Source organism: Megascapheus bottae, chromosome 21 (genome assembly GCF_031878675.1).
Source record: "Megascapheus bottae isolate mThoBot1 chromosome 21, mThoBot2.hap1, whole genome shotgun sequence".
Lineage (NCBI taxonomy): Eukaryota > Metazoa > Chordata > Mammalia > Rodentia > Geomyidae > Megascapheus > Megascapheus bottae.
In genome coordinates, this window is record NC_143529.1 from 18,898,765 (window position 1) to 18,920,502 (window position 21,738).

The following is a 21,738-nucleotide window of genomic DNA, read 5'->3' on the forward strand; positions in this document are numbered from 1 at the left end:
AAAAGCTCTGGAGAAACTAGGAATCCATGGAACATTCCTCAGTATAATAAAGGCTGTGTATGAGAAACCCACAGCTAGCATTATACTAAATGGAAAAAGCTAAAGTCATTTCCTCTAAAATCAGGAACGAGACAAGGATGCCCTTCTCTCCACCTCTTTAACATAGCATTAGAATTCCTAGCCAGAGCAATAAATCAAGAAGCAAGCATAAAGGGGATCCAAATAAGGAAAGAGGAAGTGAAACATTCTCTCTTTGCAGATGACATGATGCTGTATTTAAAGAACCCTATAGATTCCACTCCTCAGCTGCTTGAGCTGCTTCAAAACTTTGGCAATGTAGCAGGGTATAAAATTAATCCTCAAAGACCAACTGCCTTATTATATGCCAAGAATGAGAGGAATGAGGCAACAATCAGGAAAGCAACTCCTTTTGTAACAGCCTCAAAGAAAATAAAGTGCCTAGGAATTAACTAAGAATGTAAAGGACCTTTTTGATGAAAACTTTAAAACCCTGAAGAAGGAAATTAAAGCAGAACTGAGAAAATGGGAAAACCTCCCATGCTCCTGGATTGGAAGAATTAACATCTTGAAAATGGCAATCTTGCCAAGGGCTATCTACAAATTCAACACAATACCCATAAATATCCCAATGTTATTCTTTAAATAATAGAAGAGACAATCTAAATGTTTATATGGAATATTAAAAGACCCCATATGTAAAAACAATTCTTAGCAGAAAGAACAGCACAGGAGGAATTTTAATACCAAACAGAGCTATAGTAACCAAAACAGCTTGGTACTGGAAACAAGAACAGGCCTGAAGACCAATGGAATAGAACTAAGGACCCAGATATTAACCCACAGACCTATGGCCACCTAATCTTTGATAAGGGAGCCAAAAGAAATAGAATGGAAGAAACACAGCCTCTTCAACAAGTGTTGCTGGCAGAATTGGTTAAGCACCTGCAGAAAACTAAAGTTAGATCCTTTCTTGTCACCTGCACCAGAATTAACTCCAAATGGATCAAAGACCTGGAGGTAAAAGCAGATACCCTGATGTATTGTATATATGCGTATTTGGTTATTGAAATCAGATAAGGAAGGAGAGAAAACAAAATGAGGGGCCCGGGGCCGGGAGGGAAATAGGGACCAAGACACGAGAAAGGGTATCAATGTTTGTGAAGTAATGCACCTTCTATCTGGTGAATATAATGTAACCCTTCTATTAATTACAAAAAATATATGAAAAAAGAATGTAACTGTACGGGAGATAAATTGAAGTTGGCTACAGAGAGGTGTGAGGCTCTATGGAGCTGATACCTGCTGAAACATTAGGAAGTCAATAAAAGGAAATGTTGAGGAGAACAAACAAATGACGGTGATGTATAATTTCCAGACTGTTTAGTGAAATGAACTACAAAAGAAATAATTCACTTCAGTAATAAGAATATTTTTCCTCTATTCTTTTCTCTTGTTACAATAGAGCTTTGAAAAACTATAAACTGTTTCTAGTTTAGGTTATAGTTTCTCTCTTAGAATGTTCTAGAATGTTAAAAATTAGCTTAGTTACAATTTTTCTTAAGGAAAGGATTATTTAGGTGACTTTTTCTTTCCCCCAAAAGATCAGCCTCACAAGAAAGGACCTTGTGACATTTAAGCAATAGAGCTGAAGGAAAGAAATTTTGCAATTTTTCTTTCCAAAATAGGTAAATTATACAATTAGTATGCAAATGAACAAAACTTTCAAAAGTAAAATAATGAAATGTTATTCATAATAGGAAATTAAAAAATCATTATCTGTGTGATCTCAGAGTCATTGCTCTGTGAAAAGATACATCTGATATTCTGTATTATGAAAATAATACACAGCAAAATCTTCTCAAATGACTATTAAGGATGTTATAATCAGAGAGAAAACAAAGACCAGTTGGCCAGTCGTATTTATATCATCCTACTATCAGTGATATTAATAATAGTAGGGACAACTCATATCAATGGAGTGGATATGATAAAGAAAATCAGAGAAGAGAAACAACATAAACATCATTTAGTAGCACATTTCTTCCAAATAGCAAAGTGATAGTTACATCAAGATAAAGCTTCTGGCAGGATAGTCAGAAGGAGCTAAGTTATCTCTTTTTCACCAGCATACTGCTGTTTACAGGCTGACTCCCTTGCAACCCCTTCCTTTGAGCCCTATGGTGAATTTAATGAGGGAGCACTGAAACTGAACCCAGGTAGATTCACATCAGCATGAACAGCCCAGGATGGTTGATCACTCACAGGAATTCAGGGTCCTTACCTGTTTTCTTTCATTTCTATTTTTTAAAGAAAATAAGAATCCTTGGTAAAACACTTTTAAACCAGGTTGACTGAGAGTAGACTTAAATTTCAGAGGAAAATAATGCTCACTAGGAGAAACTTCAATAAACTGAGTCTGACTGATTTTATGCCAGGAATCATTTCAAGAACATCGTGTTTTGTATGTGTTCAACACCACACACACAAAATCTGCATTTTCTCAGAGAAACTGAAATGTGACATAAGAACTAGAATAGGCATAAATGCATGCCTTCTTCTCCTAAAGGTGAACCTTTAGAGTCATTTTCTTAATGTTATTCAATGTGATCTTTACTTATGGGCATGAAGAATAATACACCAGACCTTCAATAGCAGTATGCCATTATTGTCATTATGAATGCATTAGATAGTCATGTGAGTTAAGTAATAAGCCTATGACCAGATTCTCTTATTGCTTTTAGTGTAGCATTTTTGAACGTAATTTTCTTCTTGCTTTTTGCCTGTGCTTTAAAATAAATGGAAGAAAATATACAAGACTTTGCCTTTGCCTTTGATTATCAAATACAGAGGTGCTGATATGGTGATACATTTTCAGTATTAAGTCACTTCATGTGTGTTATTTATTACAATGATAGTAATGCTCAGTTGATGCACACATGCACACACAATAGTTATTGAATCTGAAATATTCCACTATATGTGTAAAGTTAGGGAAAGTGCCAAGAAATGCAATGCCTAATGTACATGGCTTCCCATTATCCTTAAAAAAAGCCTTATTTTATTTTCATAAAGTAGTAATTTAACATGCATGTATGTAAACATCAACATACACACATGTTATTTAGAAAAAGGGACCCGTAGTTTGATTGCAGTAGCTCTTCCTTTAGTTTTAAGGTTCTCCTTGCAACACCTTTCCATAGTGCTATACCAACTGATTTCTAGGCAACTTTCTTTGCCACTGGAGCCTAATGTTGCTATTGTCAGTAAGGACAGACAACAGTGGTGACAGCAGCCTTTGAACTACTGGCATTAAGGATGTGGTAGAAGAGCTGCAGTTGCCTTAGCATTGAAGGAGACAACTCAGATATGTGTATCTCATGATGATTGTCTGGGCTTCTCCAGTAGAAAGAAGTGCAGTCACCCTGGTATCTAGAGTCTTCTCTGTTTATAAAGCCTTCTACTGATAGTCTTCTACTGGTAGGGATTTCACCTATACAATCAATGACTCATAGTAAATCCTTATTTTATGAGTGGCTTCTGCTTCGGCAAGCAACCCGAGCTAAGATATACACCAAACATACTCTTTTAAATTTATAACCAAAATATCTCTAATTCCAACTCAGTTGTTAGGCTCAAATTACTTTATAATATTTTATAACATAAATTTGTTAGTGTGGTTTAACACTTCACTCAGATGTAGTGATTTGGTATATATAAATAGATGAGTTAAAAATGTGGGTATGAAATGGATCCATATGTTTGATTAAAATTATGCCAAACAGCCAAAAATACTGAATTCACCATCATTTTTGCCAGATAAATGATTTTAACCATGGGGATGCCATCCTTCCAATGTTTGAAAACTGTCACCAAGATAATAGGAAGCGTTCAGCCTAATATTTATTGAAATTCTGCCCATAAAGCAGCCTACGACTCTCTTAATTATTAGCACCTTCGCACAAAGTCAGTCAAAACTGCTTATTATATTATGGTATACTATTAGTGTATTAATCATATATTATAATATACAATTGTATGTTATTATATATTAACTTTTTTTCTCTTTTTTCTAGTTTGTTGGTTACCAAATCCATCAACCAGGTAGGAAAATGACTCCTTTCATGGCTCAATCAGCAGTTCATCTAAAATTCAGAAAAAAAATCTAAGACTTCAAGCTGCCATCCCCATTCTGGTTACCATGGGAATAGGCTGCAGATCAAGGGAAAGAAATGGATGGGGTTAGGAGCTTTCAAATAATCATTCAAAATCATGATGAGGTTTTTAGAGCTTCTTTTTTAGGTGATTATTTTGTAGCCTCTTAACCCTCCTTTGTCAGTCTGTTTCCATGGAAATATGACAAAAATGGTTGCCCAATCCTCCAGCAGAGATTATTAGTATTCTTAGGAATTTCCGCTTTAGCTGTATGCTAGGCTAGGCAAGACCTCTTTTCTATCAATTTACCTATGCTGTTTTCACTTACTGCATTTTTTTACTTATCATTTCTCACTTCCCTTCACAAGTTTATAGCTATGATCAAGATCAAACTGAATAAATGGGCCATCATTGAAAAGCATTCATTAATGTAAGTGTCAAGACGTGTAGCTGTAAGGTGTGTTTAGACTTATAGAGACCTGCAGGTTAAAGCATCATTTAGTTCGAAGACCCACTGACTGCTAGAGAAATGTCAGTAGATGTGCCCAACATTGTATATAACAACCAATAAGAAGTTAACGCTACAATAGCCTTCTACAAGGTAATTATCACCATACTCAATTTATTTGAAGTCAGAAACTTAAGTTTCTATAAAAGTTGGAAAAGAGCTTTTAAGAGAAAGTAGGCAGAAATATGTTAGAATCCATTAAAAAAATCAAAGTGCAGATGCTTGCTTGACTTTTACATAAAGGTCATTTGAAAATCATTCTTATTACTGAAGACATTATGTTAAAAGGTAAGGGAAAAATGTATATGGATCTTTTCTAGAACCCCTGGTAAGATACCCTGAGTTCAACGTGAAAAAGTAACAGCATGCCACATTTATAATTTATTCCATCCTACCCTCAAAAATGTGCTGTATAACTCAAACTAAATGTTTGGGGTAGGAGAAAATCATGAAATTTCTGAATGACATTTTAATGTTATTTAATTTTATAGTATTTGACTATTTTTATCACTATTATTACTCCTTCAGTGTAGTTTTTAACTTATGCTGACTTCTCTTCTAAACTGCATGGAAAGATATAAATTTCAATTGGGATTTACAATTGGGAATATGGATAAGTTTCCATTTTTTAAAAACGGTGGAGTAGACTGACCCACTGCAGCAATTGATCTTGATTGTTTTCAGCTAATCAGATCATAACCAAAAGAAGCTAACAATGTTTGATTCTAATTAATTTTTCAAATCATCCAATCTATCTATTCCCGAAAGCAATTTGTCATAGTATTGACAACAATAGATGATCCTCATATCTGGCCCTCATCTTATTTATAGAAAAAACAAAATCTTATTAGAATTAACACACACGCACTCACATGTTGTTTACTTTTGTCTTAAGTCCCTATGACTGCTTTCTCACCAGAAAGGACAGATTTGAGAAATTGTCACAAGGACAGGTTATACACTTCCCGACTATTCTGTGACTACTTAAGAAAAGATTTGCTGACCACAGATCACAATGACTGCCTGAACTCGAAGCCTAGACTTACCATCTTCTAACCCTGTGACCTTGGATTAACCTTGGTGAAACTCGGACTGTCCTATCATGTGTCATCAACATTAGTTAAGCTACTATATATAAATTATTTATAATTTCATTTCAGTATATACTTTGCAAATGGTATTTATTATCTAATACAGTGTTAGATACTTTTATACCAGTTTGTATAATATTTGCAATTTACTATTTTTGCCACTTTCTTGTTTTTCTAATACTGTTCAGTGTAATCAACTTTAAGAAATAATTCATAACCTCTGATTATTAGATACAAGTGATTCATAGTTATGAAGTAGATTTTCAATTATATTAGGTTTTACTTTCAATTCAAACAATACCCTGAAATATTTAACCATAAAATATGAAAATATTACATGTCTAATTCACAGAAGACAGTTTGCTTGGGGTATTGAAAATGTCTTCAGCCTTCAAAAGAAAATTGTACTGCAAGACAGAAGCTGCACATTTTTTTCCAGAGAAGAAATTTTGTTGGAGAACATATGGTGTTTTTCAGGTGTTAAAGTAGTCTACTTAATAAGAAATAGAAATGTGACTGTTTGCTTGCATGTACTTACATCCATGAATTCCACATTGGCTTTGGGACCTGTTGTCTCATTGAGAATCTTGATAGCCACGGGAATCTTGACAGTTTCTCCTTCAGGTACCCAAATACCCTTTCAGGGAAAAGAAAATCCATTACCCATACATGAAGTGATCTGCAACATTCATAGTTGAGTTAGCATTTGATTTCACAAACTATTAATATTCCTTGATTTAATCTATTGGATATCATCATTTATTCTGCACCATTGTTTTTATTGTTAAAGAAGATAAATTGTAGGAGTATTCTACCCCCAAAGATCTTGCACTCCTGTAAAATTGAGTGTATAAAAGGCTTTGTGTACTGATAAAAGCAATGAAATGAGATAAAATAAAATTTTTATTTTGGATGATGTCAGCAGTAGCTCAGTCTTGGAGAAGATTATTTCATTTATTTTATTTTATTAATATTATTTTTTTTGCCAGTCCTGGGCTTGACCTCAGGGCCTAAGCACTGTCCTTGGACTTTCTCAAGGCTAGAGCTCTACCACTTGAACTTCAGCACCCACTTCTGGCTTTTTTCTATGTATGTGGTACTGAGGAATCGAACCCGGGTCTTCTTGCCTGCTAGGCAAAACACTCTACCACTAGGCCAAATTCCTGGCTCCTATTTCATTTATTTTAACTTTGATTGTGTCAATTCAATAACTTAGACAACAGGGCAAATGAAAGAGGAAGGCTATTTTCAGCCTTTATATGATCAACTCTTCTTATAAATCAAAATAATTTGAAAAAGCATATTCTCACATTCCTCATGTTCAGATTAATATAAGAATTAATTTTGAGAGGTAATTATTTTAGAACTAGCTTTCAACGTCAAGTACTTGAGACATAATGAACACATTGATTTGTTTATATTATTAAACTATGTATTAATTTTATTGTAAATATAAAATATTTTATATAAATATTTTATTATAAATATAAAATATATTGGCCATTGTCAACTCTTTCTTTCCTATGAACAGCTATGTTATTTGTAAAAATATGTAAAGATGGTAGAGTTTGTAAAATACCAAATGAGACTAGGGAAACACATTTGTGTGTAAGTGAATTCAAACATGAAGTAGCCATATCGTTTATATGAAAATGTGCAAACATACATATATCTGATGGTTCTAAGGTTTGAGCTCTGGGCTCTGTGCTTGTAGGCAGGAACTTCACCATGTGAACTCTATAGTTTCTCGTTTTTTCTTTTTTTTTTTTTCTGTCGGGATGGGGCTTGCTCTCAGGGAGTGGTTGATCTCCCAGAACATTTTTCCTCCAGGCTCGTGCTCTTTAACACTTTGAGCCACAGATCCATTTCTTGTTTTCTGGTGATTATTTTCACTTTCCATTATAATTGCATAATTGCAGCTTTTTCTGTTGAGATGAAGTATTACTGTTTTTGTTTTCTTTTGTTCTTTATGCCATTTCTTGCCTGAAATTGTGATATTAAAATCTGTACCTCTCAAGTAGAATAGCTAGAGTTACAGATACCAGTCAACAACATTCTAATTAGATTCATTGTGGTTTAAAATGAGTACAGAAACAGAGGAGGGAAGAGCAATCAATGAATGCAAACATTCTACCATTTTGAGCCACAGCCCTACTCCCATTGTTTTGGTAGTTAATTGGAAATAAGCGTCTCATGGACTTTCTTGCTTGGACTGGCTTCAAACAGCAATTCTCAGATATCAGTTTCCTGAGAAGTCGGATTACAGACTTGAGCCACCAAAACCGAGCTAAAACTGTCTGTTATTTTTATTTTTCTTCTTTTACCTAAGATCAGGACTCCAACCAGGTATCAGATACTTATCTCTCATTGGCAGGCACCCTACAACCTCAACATGGTTTCCAATCTCTCAAATTTCAATTTCTTCATCTTGATAGTTAAAAGGAAGACTACCAATAACAATTTTAGTATTAAGATAGAAAGAACAAAAGGAGATTATGGATTGTTATCCTTCTGGAAGAGTACATGTACACCTGTCTTTATATCAACTGGTTATAGGCCTAGACAAAAAATTAAATTTTTTTTTACTTTGAACATCCACAGTGAAAACTACTTGTGGTACTTGAAGATGAAATATGAGAAGGCACAACACAAGAACAGTAAACAACAACAATTAAAATAATAAAGTACATTAACTTTTAGGAGGAGATTTAGTCTTATATTGTGCCAGGTAGACTTAGGAAAATATATATGTTAAATGCCAAATAATATGTTGCATACATATATATGCATTTAGTTAAAGCAGATAAATAAGTAGAAACCTAAACAGGCTACATTTTCTCTATCTCAGAGAACATGCTTAATATTATTTAATAAAATATCTACCAATAGTACTTTATAAAGACATAACATCAATATTAAAATATTCACAAACTGTATAGAAATAGGAGTATAAACTCAGAGTGAATTCATTTCTACTGCTTTTACTCAGAGAAGAAATCATTTTACAGTCCTAACCAGATAAATATTTGACCATGGTGATTCTAATCTTTTCTACTTAATTATAGTATATCACCCTTTAATGAATCGTTACCTGAGTCATTGATTTTCTGTGATCGAAAAATAATCCCGTAGCTTAAAAATGTTGGTAAGTCATATATTAAAGGTTAGGGACAACTGTACACATTCAAGGTATAAAATTTAAACAAACTTTAGACATTTTAATAACATTTTTATCACTATTATTATTTTAGTCCTTGGACTTGAATTCAGAGGCTGGGTGTGGTGACTGAGCTTTTGTGCTCAAGACTGCATTCTACTATTTGGGTCACAGCACTACTTTTAGCTTTTTCATGGTGAACTGGACATAAAACTGTCATGGACTTTCTTGTCTGTGCTGCCTTCAATCCATGATCCTCAGAACTCAGCCTCCTGAGAAGCTAGGATTATAGACATAAGACACCGGCACCCAGAGTGTACAGTAAATTTGAATAAAAGTAAAATAGTTATCCTCAACAGATTAAAATGACTTTTGTTAAAGTTTTAGGAAAGTTTTAATATCACTGGTTAAAGGAGAGAGGAGAGAGAAACTTTTCCTGATCTCATACACATGAAACTGGAGTTAAAGGCTTCATAAATTATTATTCTTAATAAAGCTTTATTATAAAATGCTTAAATATGTAGCATTTTTCCCTGCTAAGGTCATTAGACAGTACTTAGTCTTATGAATAACAATGTCTCCAGGGTTTAAATGAAGTTTAGTTTCCAAATCATACTTTTATAAAAAAGTTACTGGCAATAATAATTTCAGAATAATGCAAGACTGAGGTAACAATTTTGGAACTTAGTTATAATACTACTAAATTTGGTCTTCTACCTTCCTATCCTTTCCTCATATAAACAGCTATGTTTATTTGTATTAAATTTTGTCAAAATGATATGTAGAATTGGTTTAAAAAGACATAATATATACAGGAAAGAATGTCTAACATCTACATTCTACTGTCTTATCTTGTAGTTTAGCACAGGGCTAACCTATCTCTACAGACGTGGATAATTGAAACAACGGTCAGGTAAGTCTATGCTGCAGCATAGTTGAAAAGGGGATTGCGATGGGAAGTGGTCCAGAATGATTGGCAGTTGATTCAATTTACAATATTACATTCAATGTGACATTTCAAATTTAAGGCTAACATTTAGAATCATACATTTCAAAAAATATTTTACTTGCTATCGTTTTATCATTAAAATACAAAAACAGAAGTTACTGGACATGAGTGAAACTGATAAAATTAAATATATAAGAATGGTGAGCAAATGTAATTTTGCATCTGTTTCTAGCATTAAGGAACAGGGTAAGTTGTGTTTCTTTGAAAAATTAAAAGATTGGGGGCAGGTGGCAACAAGTTGGTTTAGAATGATGTTTATGAAAATTAGACAATAGGTTGATAATTGTAAATTTAATTGAATAAAACATTCACACTAAGGGGCCGGGAGTTTGGCCTAGTGGTAGAGTGCTTGCTTAGCATGTGACGAGGGCCCGGGTTCGATTCCTTGGTACCATATACATGGAAAAAGAAGCTGGAAGTGGTGCTGTGGCTCAAGTGGGAGAGCTCTAGTCTTGAGAAAGTCCAATGACAGTGCTCAGATGCTCAGCTCAAGCCCAGGACTGGCAAAAAAATGTTCATACTGATCAGATGAGGTAAACGTCTATATTTTGACCTTTGAAGAAAAGTAGTTTAAATGAGAAAAGCTAAATTCTATACCTAGACACTAATACTTTCTGCATATTGAATATTGTTATATGTTTCTTTGTCCTCTCTCTGTGTTGTCCAGGCTGGTTTCAAACTTCTGATTTGACTACCTTAGCCTTCTGGATGCTGAGGTGACAGGTGCATATCAACACTCTCAAGTTACTTTATGGGCCAGGAGTTTGGCCTAGTGGTAGAGTGCATGCCTAGCATGCACGAAGACCCGGGTACGATTCCTTGGTACCACATACATAGGAAAAAAGCCATAAATTGTGTTGAGACTCAAGTGGTAGAGCTCTAACCTTGAGAAAAATCCAAGGACAGTGCTCAGGCCCTCAGCTCAAGCCCACGACTGGCAAAAAAGAAAAAAAGAAAAAAAGAAAACTTGAACATTTTATAATTCACAATTCCTAAAGTCCAATCTCTTTCAAAAGGTCTTTTTATAAAAATGAAGGCCTAAACATATGTGAGGAAATATATTAAACTGCCAATGTACATCTCAGAAGTTATGGTAATGAATATTAGGAGAAGACTTCAGTATTAATCCAGGATTGTTTCTCATTCACCACTTCAATTTTTATCGCAATTAACTTTGGGCCCGGATTCTGGATTGATTGTGTAATTGGCCTAAATAGGTCAGCATACACCTGCTATCATTTGATATTACTTTCTGGAAACATCTTTCATTGAAAACCTCAGGAGGATCCTTTTCCTATCTGACCTCAATTTCTCAAATAAAGTCAATTTTGTAGTTGTTACATGAGGGTAAGGGGATAAGAACTTTGGATATTAACTAGGATATCATGAAAGTAACTAAATAGGTCTTAAAGAAAGGTTTTTGTATTGTATCCTATTAACATATCTGAATATTCATGTGGATTTTAAGGTGTTCAGTAAGTAGAGTGTTGATAAGGAAACCTTTCGATAAGAAAAGGAGAGTAAGGGATTTGGGGGATACTGCTGGAGCATGTCTAGGAGTTTCAGGGGCACTAAGTACAATGAAAGGAACTGTTCTGTGGTTGAATGTTTGGGATATGAAAGAAATTTGCAAAAGGGACAGTAATATTACAAAGAACTTGGAATAACATTGATAGAACTGTGCTTGGCTTTGCATCAGTATTTCCTGCCTTTTTCTCAGATGTATTTATCCAAGCTTTTTTCAATAAAAATTGACAAACTGATTTGTGTAGCAAGGTCTCAATACTATAAATGCTCTCCTTTCTTAGGTTAGCTAAAATAACAACCTTGGCTATTATTTTTTAGAGCCTGAAACAAAACTTAAATAACAGATGATATATATTGCTTTTAACTTACTTTATAAACAGTCCCAAAAGCTCCTGAGCCAAGGACTTTCACTCTTTTGAGTTCAGTTTCCTTCAAAATACGAAGTTGAGCTTGATTGGGTGCTGTGCCACTGGGAGTTAAGGGTTCCACCAACTAAAAAACAAAGGGAAAAGGTTAGAAAAGCTTTTAATGCAATAATCACCAGTAATCAGTACCAGGTGTGTGTTCTTTCTTTTTTTTTTCTTTCACTCTCTCTGTCTTCTCTCTCTCTCCCTCTCTACTCCCCTACATTTTTTTTTCTCACACACAAAGATATCAAATGTGGTTTTTATTGACAAAGAATCCTTTTTGTATCATGAGCCCCACACTGTTTGCAGACAAATGTTTAGGCAATCCTTCACATCCTATCCCTTCTGTTTTCCTACTCTTTGCCTGGATGAATTCAAATAAGAAATGTGTCAGCCTAGAGCATGCTATGCTAGGGAGTTGGGTATCTATCTCCTATACATCACACAGTAAAGGCCCCTTCTTGGTGCTTCAAATTTATCAGGAAACCAAGGGTAAATATGTTCGGAGATAAAAAAATAGCGCAGTGCTTATAAAGTTTCAATTAATAAAATTAATTCCCTGGAGCTTCTGATCAAAATATATACCTTACTTCCATGAGTCTTAAACTTTGCATTTTTGCAGAACTTGAGGGTGATGATTCTGTATATTTTAGACACACTAAAGTAGCCAGGCCCTGGCATACCTTCTAGGTAAAAAGATCTCATGGTCTGAATCAAGATCATAAATGAATGCTTTCCGAATACAGAGAACTGTGATAACCACTTAGAGATTGAGCCTCAGTGTTCTCCCTTCCTGGATCAGGGACTGTGTCTTGAGATAACAAAAATGGACGGACTTTGGAAGGGCACTGACATAAAGAATTCTCCCCATAATATTAGGAGAAGGAAGGACATACCAGGGAGTAAGACACCAGTGTAAGGTGAGATAGAGTGGGACACATCAGGTCTTGAGATGGGCTGGGTGTGGTCACTAATAGAAAAGTGAGATGGCAGTTGTAGATGTCATAGTTGAGCTATCCTTCAGTTTATTCATCGAAACGAGAGAAAAATATGCCAATGTGTGCTGCCACCTTATCATATTGATTCTGTGATTCCAATTTCTTGTGATCAATTGCATTTGGAAAATACAGTTGAACGGAAGGAAATTTCTGTCAAATTTTTATAACTGTGCCTTTAAAAAAATCAGTCTTGTTAATTTTTTTTCATGTCTATGTCATAAACTAAACTTAAAGAGAGATATCAATTTTTAAGCCCAAAACAGCGTGTTCATAGTATTCAACATTATTCCCATATCCCCAGATGGATGGAGATATCAATGTGTGCCATTAGAAACTGTGTCATCTATGTGTTATGGGGGTTACAGAGCATAAGAAAGACTTGGGGTACCAAGAAGTCTGTATCTGCTGAAATTTTAATTCATGCTGGAGGGAAAAAAACAAACGAAAGAAGTTAAGAAAGTTTTTTTTTTTTAAGTTAAAAAGGAACTAAACTTTAAACAGTGATAAATAGCCTGTTCTTTCTCTGCATAGGGAGATAATTAAGGGCTACTTCTACTGAAATTGTCTTGAAATCACCACAGTATTTCAAAATGTCTATTTACACCATGGCTAAGTACACCATGGCCCTCAAGCTTGGGTATTATTATCATGCTTCTGTGAACGTCATGGCCTACTTAATTAGTGGAACAGTCTTGAGTGCAGGTAAGTATAGCAGTAGCAAGAATTTTAGGAAGGACATGATTTTAAAAAATCTCTATAAACATGGACTATTTTCTGACAGGCTATAAATCCACTTGCATTTCATTTTTATATTCATACTATAAAATATAAATTCGATTATTGCTGATGTTACTCAAGTTAGTAAACAATTCAGAAACTTATTTAACTATCTGCTAAATCTGAGAGAGTAGCCAGATGACATTTCCCTTCATTTGAAGACAATAGCACAGGAGTGAAGTAGATTTTGCTACACACACACACACACACACACACACACACACACACACACACACAAAAACACACTATGTATGAGTAACTCTTACAGATGATTTTCAAAAATCACAAACGAAAGTCCTATAGGATTACACATACAATTTCAGAGGGAGTTCCAGCAATTTGGGCATGATATATCTCAAATATATGAGACTTATATGCCCTGGCAAGTAAGATGTGATCATTTCATACTTTGAGAACTAAACATCTACCTGAAATGTTTAGTCTCCTAAATTACTTTAGGAATCATTTAAATTTTCCACGAATACATTTTCTGAGGATTTTACTATCAGGATTTCCAAAGAAGAATTTCTCATTTATCAAGCCAGCAGTGATGTTATATAAAGACTAAAGAGTTTAAATTTAAAGGACCATAGACATCTCCTATCTATGCTACCACTCATGGGCATTAGGGGCAATTCAGTCCTGCTGGCCCTCCTGTTCTTCTTTAGGTAGTAGGTGTAGCAAAGGAAATAGGGAGACAATACAGAATGATAATTCTAGACCACTGTTTGGCATATAGTGTGAATTCTCTCAGAAACTGCCTCAAGCAGTCCAGGAGGGAGCATTTAACCTGACTTTAGCATCCTAGGCTGGACTAAAAATATACATAGCGCATGTTTCCTCACTTTTTCATAGTATAAGACTGAAAGTGAGTAAGTTGATCTTTAATAAATAACTAGATAATCTGAAGTAAAGTTATTACTATACTTTCTTAGGTGTATTTTTGACTATTTTTATTTTCTTTAAAACATATATTCATGAGTAGTCCATTTTGATTTTAGACAACAATTTTCAGAAAGCAGTTTCTTATAGGGAGGTATAATTTCCTGAAACTTTCAGTGATTAGATTATCTAGTTTCAACTTCATATCAAATTCCTTATCAATTGAATTCATTATCAATGTGTAGAAATTATAAAAACAAATATATTTCTATTCTTGTCAGCGTTAAGAGGAAAAGTCTGATAATCACACTGACAAGGAGTGATAAATACAGGCAGTCTGTGTTTCAGAGTAACAGAATTGCTGTGAATTGTTGGGAAGGCTTAGAAGTGGGTATTAAGAAAAGGAAATAGGATGGGAGTTGAGTAGAATCTGAAAGTCTTTGGTAATTGTTTTCTTTCCATATTCTGTACAGTGAAAACTATCATTTTGCATGCTAAAGAACTTACTGCAGCAATATGAAAGAGATTTTGTAATTTATGGGTGATTAACATATTCTTAAAAAGAAATACACATAATGTTACATGTATGCCATAAATTGCGTTGTGAGTTTTGTGAGATTACAACAGGAAGCTTCATTCTCACTGACCATCCACTTAGTGATCTTAATTAAAGCACACACTGCTTGTCCATCTGTATTTTGCATCAGAAATAATTTTGTCTTTTTAACACATTCCTGCTCTTGTATTTGAGATATCTTCTATCCAGATGTTTTCTACCAAGATACCATCTAGCCAGAGCTTGCTAACGAACCCAGCAGCTCAAAATAATAAACACCATAACCAAATAAAATAATAAAAACCAAAATAAATAATTGTTTTACCAGTTAAGCAAATAATAAAACCATATCCAACCTGTACAGATATAAAAAATGCCTAGACCCCTGCCATATAATCAATTTCCTTATGTTATGAATCAACCTAATGACTTTTACTATGACTCTTCCCTTATATGAAAATCAGGAAACTGAACAGGGTATACATTTTGAATAAACCAACAAACACACACAACAATTTGAGAGTTATTCAGTGTTCTGAAAGCTAAGGGAATGCAACCGCCTCACCTCTGTTTCCAGGAATCTCCTTAAGGCTCTCTTCTTTTTGATGCTCTTTCTTCTAACATAAACAGCGAACGTCAGGCCCACAATGACAAGGATGAAGAGTCCACCAATTACTCCAGCAGCAATCAGGGGTGTCCTGCCAGCCACAAGAAAGAATACATGAGGAGAGAATACACAGAAGAGGAGAAAGCGGTTGTGTCATGCATTTTCCATACCTAAGTCTAGTCATTTACAAAAAGCAGAAAAGACAATGCATGAGGGCTGTAATATTTTTCTCATGAAGAAATTGTTTTAGTTTCAATTTCTCAGTACTAAACCATGCGCGTTCAATAATTTTATTTTCAAGGTGAGCAGTCACAACATTCCATTGGATGGAAAAATAAAACAAAAGACATAAAACATGGCAACAGAATGAAGAACATATGCAAAGATGGTGGTATGGGAACGTTTTAAGTTGTATCAATTTTACTATTATGCATGAATTGGTAGAAAATCTATTTTAATAGTGCTGGTATGATATATTATTTTATTTTTTTGCATTTTTCCTGAGGCAGATATTCTTAACAGTGGCACTTTCGACTATTCGGGCAGGATATAGGCTTGTTGTGAGGATTGTTCTGTTCTGTTCTGCTGTGAGGCATCTTTGGGGAGGTTTAGTAGCATCCCACTTACTCATTCAACACTAGTACTACACCTATTCTCCATTCTGGGCATGCACTGTCTCTAAATATTTGTGGATGTCTTTAACCAGTAGTCCTATCCCAAGTTCAGAATTACTGATCTAAAGCAAAAATGGAGTTAAATTCCATACTGCTGAAGTAGAAAAGAACCAAGGAGAACAAATGCATATTCTAAAAAGTGTGAGTTGAAACTCTGAGGACAATGCTGGTACAAGAATATGCACAGGAAAGAATGGTTCAGGTATTTTCTGTGTGTTGGTTACAGGAGTATGCACTATAGCAGTGAATATACTTAACCATCCTATTGTCCCAGAAATTTACATATTCAATAAGATACAAGCAATACTAAGGCCTGAGTAAAAAGGGACTGGATCATTTTACGTCTTCCATTTTAATCAAGTGTATTTCCAAGTATAAGAAGATAATCACTATTATTATTTCAAGAAGTTTTTCTTTCCTGGAAGTGTGGTATGTGTGAGTTTTTAACTATGCGTTCTAGAGTAATGTAGAATCTTTCAGAAACTAGTCATGAAATGCACTGGTTTCTTACATCACAGAATGTAATCTGAAAAAACTGCATAGGCTTACCGAATAGTTGACTATGAACTGTGATACATACCAAGAAAAGGATTTTTCTATGTACATATGCTTTCCACAAGAAATCATTTTGTCTCATACATTCCTGTTTTTAGACCCTATCCCATATCTATAAGCATACCACTATCTTCTCTTAGATAAAAACTTGTACTTACAAAATAAACTTTTACTCAGATGTAGATTAGAAGTAATGATACTAGATGATCCTAAATAAAGCCTTGAAATTCTGAAGAGCTCTTAAAAAAACAAAAACTCCATGGAGAAACTTCTGTAAATGAAAGCATGTCTTTTAAAGATTATGTCTGCCATATTGTCACATAAAACTGCAGAAAAATCTAAATATGTAGTTCATCCTAAAGGTTGTTTGCTGACAGCTCAAAGTACTATAGCATACTAGAATGTTGCTATAAATCAGCTAGATTTTCCTAAATGGGATTTTCTTTGCAGACATAAATTATTTACGCTGAGAAAATTAAACACAAAGCCATCATTGTGATGTGACTGTGTGTGTGTAGAGAATATTTTATATTCTTAACCAAAAGTAAGTATAATTCTGAAATTGAGTGCTGAAAATATCAAATAAAATTTTTGTTTTGAGTTTTGCTTCTCAATATTAACAAATAATTGGCAGCAGTGTCTAACATTTTAATTGTATATTTTATTTAACTAGAGTTAGATAAAATTCGTATTGTGTTTCTTTTTCTTTCTTTTTATTGTTATGGGGTTTGAGCTAAACTCAGGGTCTTTACTTGGCCGGCAAGTGCTTTATCAACTGAGCCATTCCTCTTGCTCTTTTACTTTATTTTCTGATAGTATCATTTATATATATATTTGCTTTATATTAAAAAATAAATTGCACATATATTTAGCCATTATTGCAATTTGTTTGGTATTTTGTTTAGTTAAAATTTAAAATTACAATTCTCTCCCACATGTTTCTATATTCTTTAGGGTTTATGTTTATTGATTCCTTTGAAATGGGTTATGAAATTTGAGGTCAGCATCATTCTATTTCAGTTACATTGAATCTTCTCCATGTGGAAAGTTAAGAGGATATATTCCATTTTATTTTTCCTCAAACAATTGATTTCATACAAAAGAATAAAGTGTAGCAGTATCTATCTATCATCATAGTGATGATGTCCAAGGCAAGACGATATTCCCTGAAGTACTTCAGATGTCAAACAGAAAACCCTGAAACCCTAGAATTTCTCTAGAATGATTTCCACCTAGGACAAAAGGAGCTACATGAGTTAATTTTTTATATAATTCACATTCTCTCTCCTTCTCTCTCCTCTTTCCCCACTCTCTCTTACAAATTCTAACCCAGAATTCTACCTGGTCTATAATACGACGTGTTTTTCTTCTTCTGTGTAAATGAAAGTGACCTAGGTTGACATCCTTGACACTCCCAGCCCCACTTGATGAGTTACATTATAGAGTGTCTTCTTTGATTAGACCTTTATTACATTTTAAATACAACTACAAGTATAAGTGCTTAAGCCAGAGACTGTGTTTGACATTTTTCATTCTTAATTCCATAGTAATTCCATATTTTCTCTTAAAACTAGTAAAATTCATTTTCAAGAACTGATTTTTTTCTTTTTTCATATATTTTTTATTGTAATTAATAGAAGTATTACATTATCTTCATCAGAGAGAAGGTACATTACTTAACAAACATTGATACCCTTTCTCATGTCTTGGTCCCCATTTCCCTTCCCCCACCCCCACCTCTCATCTTGTTTCCCCCCCTTCCCTATCCTATTTCAAATAACCAAATAAGTGTATATACAATATGTCCGATAGCAAGGTAAAATACTGTAAGAATATGAGATAACCAAGGGACAGTTAGGTTCAATGAGATCCTGAGATCTCTAACTGCCAAAAGCTACCTCCACCAGCCTCAAGAACTGATTTTTATTTGCCTGTTGTAGAGTGGTGTATTACCCTACCACTACTACATTGTCTCTAAGTACCTAGTTGACTAACACAAAGTACAACACAAAGATACATATTGCAGCCATTAGTTCTTTTTGATAGTAGACAAGTAAGTTCATAGTTAAAAGGAAAAGGGTAACACTGATCAAGATGCACTGTATTCATCCATTGAGGGGTGTCTGGCCTGATTACATGCTTTGGGTCTGCTGATTAATGCTGCAATAAGCGAGGTTGTGCTGGTGGCCTACTATATCCTGGTTTGTAATCTTTGGGGTAAATGCTCAGGAGTAGAATTACAGGATCATAAGGTAGTTCTATGTTTAATTTTTTTGAGGAACCTCTAAATTGCTTTCTGGAGTGCTTGGATAAGTTTATTACAGACAGTGTGGTGTGTATACAAAATGGGATTTTACTCATCCATGACAAAGAATGATATTGTACTATTTGTAAAGAAATGGGAAGACCTGGAAAAAATTCTATGAAGTGAAGTAAGTTAGGCCCACAGAGACAAAGGATGTGTTTTTTTCCTTAAATGTGGAAGCTACATTTATGTTATATCCTCATAAGTAAATACATTGGGTGGCATTTAATTTAGTTAGATGTGTTAATTGAAATATGGTAGATTCAAGAGAGAACCTACATAGTGTAATTCCTTAAAAAGAGGCAGAATTAAAGTTCAGAAAAATTGAATACTAGGTCGCCGGTACTCAAAGGGGTGGCTGATGTCACAGGACAGTGGTAGTCAAATGAAGAGAGGACAATGCAGTTAAAAATCCAATGTATATCCCACCAAAAGAAAAAGTGGAGGAAGGCATGGGTGAGAATGTTGAAAGCAATGACATTAAAATATACTGTATTTATATCTCACTTTCTTATCTGATATATTGGATATATTTGAATTTGGTTATTTGAAATTGGATAAGGAAGGGGGGAAAACAAGATGAGGTGTGGGAGTGGGGTGAGAGAAATGGGGACCAAGACATGAGAAAGGGTATCAATGTATGTGAATTAATGCACCTTCTATCTGGCGAATTAGAATAAAAATATATTTTAAAAAAGATACTGTATTTATAAACTGCTTTGTTAAATGGCAGCTCCTTTGTAGAACTACTTAAAGATATTTCTTTTTATAAACAAAAGAAGAATTATGTCCACATTTTCTTTTTTTATTTTTATTTATTTATTTTTTTATTGTAATTAGTAAAAGGGTTACATGATATTTGCCAGATAGAAGGTGCATTAATTCACATACATTGATACCCTTTCACACATTTTCTACTTTTATCTCCTTTTGCTTTTTGTCTTCCTTATGTTTTTCTTATTTGTTGTTTTTTGTTTTATTTTTTGGTGCAAGTCCTGGGGCTTGAATTCAGGGCCTGAGTATTGTCTCTGAGCATTTATTTTTTTTTTTTACTCAAGGGTCATGCTTTACCACTTGAGCTACAGCTTCTCCTACAGTTTTGTTTGTTTGTTTTGGCAGTTCATTGGAGAAAACAGTCTTATGAACTTACCTGCACTGGCTGGCTTCAAGACATGATCATCAGGTCTTAGCCTAATGAATTGCTAGGATTATAGATATGGGTCACCTGAACCATTATCTCAAGATAATGGGACTTAAAAGAAATGCAAAAACCCCAATGGCCAGTTGAATTGTCTGTCTGGTTAATATCTAACGACTTTTGTGCTTCTATTATTTTTTATTTTCTGTCATTTTCCCCTGATCGTTGTCCTGGCATTAACTACATAGATCTTAACTGATCACTTTCACCAAGTTCTTTGGACATGGAAGGAAAGACACTAAAATTTCTTAGGTATCAGTAAGTAGAACCTTGCAAAACGTCCTCAGGGATATGATTCTAAAGTGTGCAATTTAAATTTGATAATGCATAGCATGCTAATTATTACCCATTTTCATGTGGCGATAAAATTCAACATTATTAAATTATGGCCCTGATTTGTGCACTTCAAGTAAATATATACTGGAAGATTAATAAAGGAAACAGAGTTCTCAGTTTGTATTTAACTTGACAAAATACAAGTAACCTGCTTTTCTTATTTCTAGGTCCATAATAGATTGGAAGTAACCAAAAGGGAACAAGGAGAGGCAAAAGCTGTTTATCTACACTATTCATGAATCTCCCACAGAGAACTTGAGAAAAGACAAACAAATCCTTCTTCACAAAGGCTTCTGGTCACTGTACCCCATGGTTAAATAATGGTTTTACTATAGAATGGATTACTCTTTTTATGTTTAGGGGAGGTTTATTGTAACCAGAGTCACAAAACATCTTTTAAAATATATAATAACTCCTTAATAATACAACCTCTAAATTTAAATCAACACCCAAACCCTAATTAGACCACATTTCTAATTGTAGGATTTTTTTTCCAGAAGCAATTGCCTAGAAGATGCTATGATTCCACAGATGCTCTGAATACAGATTCACAGCCTCCAGATAATATAAAAAAATTGAACCTAAGCTAATTCAAATAACACTGAAATAATATAAAACCAAGACAACTTCACATTTTGCCTGAAACCATTTCATTTACATGCAAAAGAAATCATTACTAAGGATAAAACCTACATCTACAAGAAACATTCTCATTCAGCTAGAATATTAATTTTTCAATCTGTTCTTTCTTTATTATTTTCTATTACTGAAATTTTGCCTGCCATTAGCACCCAGCTTTGTGTGATGCTATGGATTGCTTATGGGCTTTGAATAGAGTATTTGTTAAAATTTTATGTTTTTTAAATGATCATTAAAGAAATAATTTAGGTCTTATATGGAGTGCACATAATATTTCCTTGAAATTTCCTGGCTGACATACATCTCTACACTGTCTCCAACTCTTTTAAAAATTCAGAT

General features: G+C 34.1%; 1 protein-coding gene across 1 annotated transcript in view; it reads right to left on the bottom strand.

Moving 5' to 3' along the window:
* Positions 1–21,738, bottom strand: part of Erbb4 (erb-b2 receptor tyrosine kinase 4) — a 972,219-nt gene that overhangs the window by 176,294 nt on the left and 774,187 nt on the right. The window contains exons 18-20 of the mRNA XM_090354754.1: positions 15,651–15,783; positions 11,835–11,957; positions 6,311–6,409 (exon numbers count right to left, since the gene is read on the bottom strand). Of these exons, the coding sequence (XP_090210880.1) occupies positions 6,311–6,409; positions 11,835–11,957; positions 15,651–15,783 (355 nt within the window). The remainder of the gene's footprint in view (positions 1–6,310; positions 6,410–11,834; positions 11,958–15,650; positions 15,784–21,738) is intronic.